The sequence below is a fragment of the Nycticebus coucang genome, unplaced genomic scaffold, assembly GCF_027406575.1.
Source record: "Nycticebus coucang isolate mNycCou1 unplaced genomic scaffold, mNycCou1.pri scaffold_44, whole genome shotgun sequence".
Lineage (NCBI taxonomy): Eukaryota > Metazoa > Chordata > Mammalia > Primates > Lorisidae > Nycticebus > Nycticebus coucang.
Genome location: NW_026515578.1, coordinates 774,989 through 782,741, shown reverse-complemented (window position 1 = coordinate 782,741; position 7,753 = coordinate 774,989). Strand labels below are relative to the sequence as shown.

Sequence of the window (7,753 nt, the reverse complement as noted above, 5' to 3'; positions counted from 1 at the left end):
AAAGGAAGTGACATAAAAGTGGAAACCAAATTCACATGTTATTGACATGGGGAGCCTGAACTTATGGCTACATTAAAGATGTATGGAATATCTACTCAATTTAAATGTCATATTGTTTTATTTTTCAACACTATATCTACCATCTCTTCCAAGAAAGTTCAGAAGATGACACAGATAAATAGACTACACAATATTTATGTAAACTAATATCCTCCCTTTCTGTGACACCTGAAAAAATAGTCAGAAGGATGAAAGATGTAAGCCAAGCAATGTTTTTTTTTTTTTTTTTTTTTCCACACAATCACACCATTTATTGCTGTGCTGTCCGGGGAAGATGCCGTGCAAACACCAAAGTGCACTGAGGAGAGGGGAAGGTCTGTCACTTGTAGACCCTCGAACATTGTCAGAATCTAAGAGTCCAGACTCAATTCACCCACTGAGATCTGCTCCCTGTCCAGACCAACACCCATGTGCGTGCACACACGGTGTTCTTCAGAACAGCAGCTGAGTCCTCCCCTGCTGGGAGGAATGCGGGAGAGGCAGAGGTCATGGAGTTTCCTCCTCTTTCATGTCACCTCTTGGCAAACTGTGCCCGGCTTCTAGAAGCCGCATGGGCAGGAAAAGGAAGCGAAAGGGGCTCTGGCCTGCTCCTCCTTGCCCAGGAGCGAAGCCAGCAACGGCAGTCGCGCTGTGAGGTAATGCCTGGCGCTGCCGGTATATTCCTGCAGGTCGAGACAGATTTGGGCCGGGTGGGGTAGCAGCCCCTGCCACGGAGGGCATGCAGGGAGAACAACACCAGAACTGGCTGTCTGAGCCTTGGCTCCTCCTCACCAGGCCTTAGGGCTTGGAGTCAGGGGCAGCTTGTCCTTATAAGGACCCCAAGCTCCCTTGTTCCCCTTGAAGGGCATGCCACCGAGAACACAGGCTGCTGGGCAGAATGTAGAGGGCAAAGCCTGGCCTCCCGGGTCTCTGACCTCTCTGCCCAGGTGTTGTGGACCTGCAGAGACGGGTTCAGAAGGCGCCAGAGAGAAACCGGCTGGAGCCGTAGCCTGGCACCCAGCTCCCTGGCCCACTCCCGCCCTGGCCGCAGCTGCAGCAAGGTTCTTATTAACAGCTGCCCCCGCCTGGGCGCGGAACAACTTTGGGGCACTTGCCATGAGGTGTTGGGAATTTTGTAACAATCTCCAGCAGGCAGAACAGGCAGAGGGGTCTGAGTATCCCCTTCACTGTCCCTTCTTCATAGGTTAAGTCAAGAAGGCAGAGAAAAAATGTGAAGTCTCACTGAGCTGTTTTCATGGTTCCTAATGTGACAGGGCTCCCGGCCCCATCTCTCTGGCCTGGGTCCTGGTCTACCTTGGAGTCAACAGCTCACTCCCCGTCTTGCCCTGGAATTGAGTCACAGGTCTTGGCCCTGGCCACAACGGCCAGTACTGAGCAGCACAGGCACACAGCATGTGAGGGTCTGGGTGCTCACCTGGCCGCCACCCAGCTCCTCCGAGAAGTCCTCAGGGATACCATGCTGCCTGGGGAGCCATCTCTTTGGCTCCTGGGCACCTGGGAACTTGGAGGCCCCCTCCCTGAAACCCAGTTCAGTGTGGTCGACAATTCATGGTCTCCTTGACTGAGCCTAAGAGTGCAAGCCCCCACCAGGGAGGAGGGTGTGGCAGCAGTGCCAGGCAGGAGGCAGCTCTAGGGCAGAGGTGTGGACAGGAGTCTCCCACTGTCCTGCTCCTGGCTCAGACTTGCCCTTCTGGGGGTGGGGAGAGGTTCAGGTGGGGACCTCGTGGGGGAAACTTGACGAAAGCAATGGCGGCGAGCTCCTTGCAGAATTCCTCAAGTACTACCACGCCCTGGAGGAGAGTCTGGTGGTCCAGCTGCTCCCCAGGGACCTGGCCCATCAGCTGCTTGCGCACCAGAAACAGTTTGCCGGGGAACTGGGGGACCCTCTGAATTCTCTGCATCAAGTCCCCGATCACCCTGACAAGCACAGAGAACAGGCTCCTGCAGCCGGGAGCCAGGCTGATGTAGGGATCCAGGAGGTACTCGTGGATGTGGGGGTGGGGGAAGAGGGCGAGCCGAGACAGGACTGAGGTCACCTGCAGGTTCAGGCTGTATGGCTGATCCAAAATCCGGGACATGTGATCAAACAGCATACGAAGGAAGTGGCCTCGAAGAAAGGCCTTTCAGGCTCATGGGGATCCAAGGGTGTGGGACCAGGAGGCCAGCCCCAGAGGGCAACGCGGGAACTGCACTCTTGGAACAGGCCATAGGCATCGTGGACGTATGTGTCATAGGCTGTGTCCTCCAGGAGAGCAGAGGTTCTGGCTTCCTCAGGGACCAGGCAGAGGAAGCTGTTGACGATCTCGGTCACTGCTGTTTTCCCATCTGCATTGGTGGCAGGAGCTGGGCGAGGCTTTGTGGAGGGCTGAAAGCCGGAGCTGGGGAAGCCGTCTGTGAAGTAGGGGTCTTCTTCCAGGTCTAGGGTATCCTCATAGCTCTCAGGCTCGGGTGAGCCCCGGGCCACATAGGGGCAGCCCTCAAGGTGGCACAGGATCAGGCTGCGGATGATCCACTCATGGGGCTTCTGGAGCAGCTCCTCGAACAGCCTCAGTGTGGCGATGCTGATCTCATCAGAGAGGTGGTCACAGTGCCCAATGAGGTGGGCACACAGGGTGCGGGGGCTGTCCTCAGGGCCTTCAGGCTGCTGGTCTGTGCCCAGGAGGAAAGCCACAGCCTCTCTCAGCAGAGCAGGGGAGCGAAGCTGGCGCAGCATGTCCGTGAAGAGGGCGGTGGAGATTAGGATGTTCCGCTCAGACACGTGCAGGAGCTGGGGTTGTAAAGTCTCCACAAACAGCTTCTCAGCCACAGCCTTTGCCAAGGCATCTGCAACCACCGAGTGTGCCTCTGAAATAAGGTGGTCACAGTAATCAAACCAGCCCAGGAAGGCAGCCAAGGCATCCTTGCCAGGGAAGGAAGCTTCATCAGATGGGGCACTGGGCAACCTCCAGCTGATACCCTCCAAGGCAGCAATGTCTGCAGGGTCCAGGAAGGCAGGCAGGGACTGGTACAGCTGGCACAGGTGCTCGGTGACGGCAGGACAGCAAGAGCTGCTCTGCACCAGGTAGGCGGTAGCTGCCGGGGAAGCCACATTCACCAGGAGCAGCAGGTTCTCCTGGGCCTTCAGTGCCAGTCGGCTCTTCTTGCTCTTGCACAGCCCAAGCAGGGAGGTGACCAGGTTGCTCTCTCCTATCCCACCATCTGGCTCCTCAGTCTCAGCAGGCAGGTGGCTATCTGAGACCTGGGCCCCGCAGGGTTTCCCATCCAGCTGGGGACCCTTGGCAGAAGCACTGCTGTGGGAATGGTCCTTGTCCCTGTGGCTGGCTGTGTCCCTCCTCGGCAGGGAAGGGAAATCTTCAGATGCCTTCTTCCTATCTACAGTCTTTTTACCTTCCAGGATGTAGGTGAGCAAGGCTGGGTCCAGCTGGATCTTGGAGCAGAGGACAGTGGTGAACTGCACCTCCTCCTTTTCTGTCAGGGACCCGGGAACTGTCCCGCCAAGTCGGAGAAGTTTCTGTACAGGCCTGTGGACGCTGAGGTAGTGCAGCAGGGGGTGCTGCACCTGGGCCAGCACTTTGCTGAAGAACTGGAACACCTGCTGCCGCATGCCGGGTGGGTACTCGGCCTTGCCCAGAGTGCACAGTGTCTCCAGGATCCTGTGCTGCAGCAGGTACTCCAGACAGGGCCCTGCCTCGCCTGCGGCCGCCTGCTGCTGCTCCTCATACACCAGGATGTCCAGCATCTGCTTCAACCGCCAGGGAATGTCCGTTTTCTTGGCTGGGGTGTTCTCATCTGTGCTTTCGAGGTAGTAATGTGTGATGCCTTTCCAGTGCTCCACGAAGGCCTGCAACAGGTCAATGCTGGGCTCCCGCGCCCCCACGGCCTCCTGCAGCAGCGCCCCGAGCCGGCTCAGCATGATCGCCGCCCGGCCCGGCTCCCGGGTGGCTGCGGCGGCGAAGCTCTCGGTGGAGGAGGCGGGGCCGCAGGGAGGCGGGGCCTCTCTGTCGCCCCGCCCCGGCCTCTGGGCTGCGCAGGGCGGGGCCGCCAAGCAATGTTTTTGTTTGTTTATATTCACACTTTATTTTATAGAGACAATCAGACACTTGATAAAGTTGAAATCCAATTTTCTTGGGAAAAATGACGCACATTCATTTTTTTTTTCTGTTATTTTTTTCTCCGGGCTGGGTTTGAACCTGTCACCTCCAGCATATGGGGCCAGCACCCTATTCCTTTGAGCCACAGGCACCGCCCCACATTCATTCTTTTTGACTATTTTCTTTTATTTATTTGGTCAAATCAATCAATCAATTGCAAGTGAATTCTAATGAATAAAATATACTATAGTAACTAGAATTTGTCTTTTATAGAGCTTATATCTATGAGAAAAAAAGTAAATAAGGAAGAAAAAGAAAGAAAGAAAAAAATAGAAGACTGCGGAAAGAAGACTCTGGGTGAGAAAACAAATGATGAAGCAAATTTGTTGAAAAATTTGATTTGACCCAGCAAGCTGGAGCCTGGAAGATTTGAAATCCTAGATAGGTGCTGGCGTTGCTGATGATTCGGGTGCTTGGTACTCACAGGTTGTTAATCTACTGTCTGGTAAATGATGAATTAATTCAACAAGAATTTACTTCGTTGAATTTTAGAAAGGTAGCAGTCACAAACTTGGTTCTTAAGAGACTTTCGATCTGATTAGAGAGAAAACAAAAATTAAGACACATATAGTAGCTAGATCATAAATTATCAAAGTATATAATGTAACTCTCTGATAGGCAGACCAGAGTGATTAAGTACACGGGTAATGCAGGATCATCATCGTTTTGGTTATGCGATGAGGTTACTAATGGCCCCCAATAATGTCCAGGTTTATTGTCTGGAATATATAAATGCCACTTTGTATGGCAAAAGGAACTTCGCAGATGTGACTATATTATGAATTTATGAAAGGATGGGTAGATTATCTGGGATTATCTGGGTTGGCTCTAAACGTAATCATGTCTCTTTTTAATGATAAGGTAGAGGGAGATGTGACTATGGTGTAGGAAGAATGTGACAATGCACACAAGGAGAAAGGAGCAATGCAGTGAGGGCTACAAGCCAAAAATAAGGACAGCTTTCTAAAGAAAAGCAAGGAAACAGATTCTCCCCAGAACCTGTCAAGGAGTGAGGTTCTGCCAATGCCTTAACTTTGACCCAGTGAAACTGATTTGAGATTTCTCACTTTAAGAAGTGTGGCAGAATAAATATGTGTTATTTTAAGCTACAAGTCAGTGATAATTTGTCACAGAAGTGAGGGTATGTCCATGAATTCATTTTTTCATAATTCTAGCTTATTCCATAACTCTAAGGATAAATAAGTCATCTGAGAGCATGAAGCTTACACATTTGGTGGAGTATAGACTGTACCTGAGTAACACTAAACATGAATAAAACAATTTCAGAAACTTTGTAGTATTACAGGAATTTGGAGAGAATAGGAACACATACATTTTAAGAGAATGAAATAGGAACTACATTCTGAAAGAAAATATTTTCAAATCACATAATTGACAGAGACTTTTCCAGAATGCATAAAGACTAGTCTCACAATGTAAGGAAACAAGAAAACAAATTAAAATATTCAGAAGACTTGAGTAGACACTTTACCAAAGAAGATGTAAGAATGGATCTCAAATGGAATATGCTAAGCAAATAAGAGCAGTCTCCAAGTGTTATATTGGAGAATTTGATTTCAATAAATTTGATTTCATTTAGATCAAATTCTTGTAGAGAATGAGAGTGATGATGAATTGTCAGCGAACACCTGTGTTTCAGGATGGGTACAGTGTGTGACTGCAAAGGAATAAAAAGCATGAGGAAATTTCATGGTATTTTGGAATCATTTTACATCCTAACTCTACTTGTAGGTGCACAAATATAATGATGTATAAAAATCCATAAAATGTTTACCAAAAGAACAAAAGAAATGAAGTAAGTTTTATTGTGAGCCAATTTCAGTTTATTTTAAAATACAATTTTAAGAAATGCTACTTTGGATTTTCTTTTGTTTATTAAAATACTTGTAAAATAACAGTGGTAAGGGTAAGGCTGACAAAATTAGAGTGGTCAAGGAAAGGATTCTAAGGAAATGAAATCTTAGCAGTAACTTGGGTGACAAGAGAGGTCAACTATGTGAGGATCTTGGATTGATGTGTTCCAGGCACAGTTCCAGCACAGCAAAGAGTTGAGGTGGGGATGATCTCTGGAAGGGAAAAAAAGGATAATGTGGGTGGAAGATAGTGGGAATGGAAAGGAAGGTGACACCAGAATGAAGTCAGACAAAGATTTGTCTGGGTCTTTGGTGGGTCTAGGGGGGAAGGATTTCATTTATTTATTCCTTTATGCTTAAAATTGGTATTGAATTTCTTTTTATTATTAAATTATATTTTTATTTTAATAGACTTAGGGAGTAAAAGGTGAATTTTTATATATTGTACATGGTAGAGCCTGGGCTTCTGGCAGTGTACATTGTACCCCATAAGTAATTTTTAATCCCTCACGCTTCCTCGCTCCCCCTATGAGTACCCAGTGTCCATAATATCACTCTGTGTACCCTTGTGTAGCCATAGTTTGGTTCCCATTTATAAGTGAGAATATGAGGCCTTTATTTTTCTTTTCCTGAGTTATCTTGCTGAGGATAATTGCCTCAGTTCCTTCCATTCAATTTGCTGCAAAGGAGTGTTAATGATGTTGAGGGTTTTTTGATACGTTTTTGGCCATTTGTATATCTTTTTTTTGAAAAATGCCTGCTCATGTCACTTGCACACTTTTTAATGGTGATGTTTGTTTTTGCTTTCTTTCTTTGCTGAGTTGTTTGAGTTCTTTGTAGAGTCTAGATATTAGTCCCCTGTCAGGTACATGATTTATGAATATTTTCTCCCATTCTGTAGAGAGTATATTTACTATTTTGATTATTACTTAGGTGGGTCTCGAGTAATTAGAATAACACAGACTTGAATAAATACTTTTTGAAAGTTTAAACAAAAACTTTTAATATTCTACTATCCAGAAAACTCTACTCTAAACTGCTAAAGTGGTTTGCCAAGGTCACTGATTTGGCAAGAAGCCTGCATTGTTGGCTTTTATTCCTCTTTCCTTCCTTCCCACCCATCATGTCCTTTTACCTTTGTGTTCTATTTTTGTATTTAATTTACTTTTTAATTTCTTTCTTCCATGTCACCAGAACTGAAGTACAAATACTTTGAGAGCAAAAGTGCATCTAAATTGTACAAGCACTCTCATGACCCATGTGAGCATAGTAGGTGCTTGGTAGGTATTGGTCCAATTTTGTTTGTTTGCTTCTAAACATTTTCATCTAATGCACATAATATAAAAATATAAAATCACATTTTCTTTAAATAGGTATTATAATACATTGGGAAACTCAAGTACATTTCTAATATATTTTATATTTATTTCAGTAATGTTTTCTCTACTTCAACATAAGTAAGAAAGTCACTGAGATAATTAAAAAGATAAAAACATTCTACAAAAGCGTAGAACATCTATGGATATATATTTGGAACAGGAAAGTATTTTTTGTTTGTTTGTTTGTTTTGCAGTTTTTGGCTGGGGCTGGGTTTGAACCCGCCACCTTTGGCATATGGAGCTGGCGCCCTACTCCTTTGAGCCACAGGTGCCACCCTGGAACAGGAAA

The 7,753-nt window shown here is 47.1% G+C and overlaps 1 protein-coding gene across 1 annotated transcript; it reads right to left on the bottom strand.

Moving 5' to 3' along the window:
* Window positions 1–278: 278 nt before the first annotated feature.
* On the bottom strand, window positions 279–4,011 carry LOC128579325 (FHF complex subunit HOOK interacting protein 2B-like). Its single transcript, XM_053581467.1, is given in 3 exon segments — window positions 279–1,385; window positions 1,475–2,170; window positions 2,173–4,011. Coding segments are annotated over 2 exon segments (2,235 nt in total). The 5' UTR covers window positions 3,974–4,011; the 3' UTR covers window positions 279–1,385; window positions 1,475–1,736.
* Between the last annotated feature and the right edge of the window lie 3,742 nt (window positions 4,012–7,753).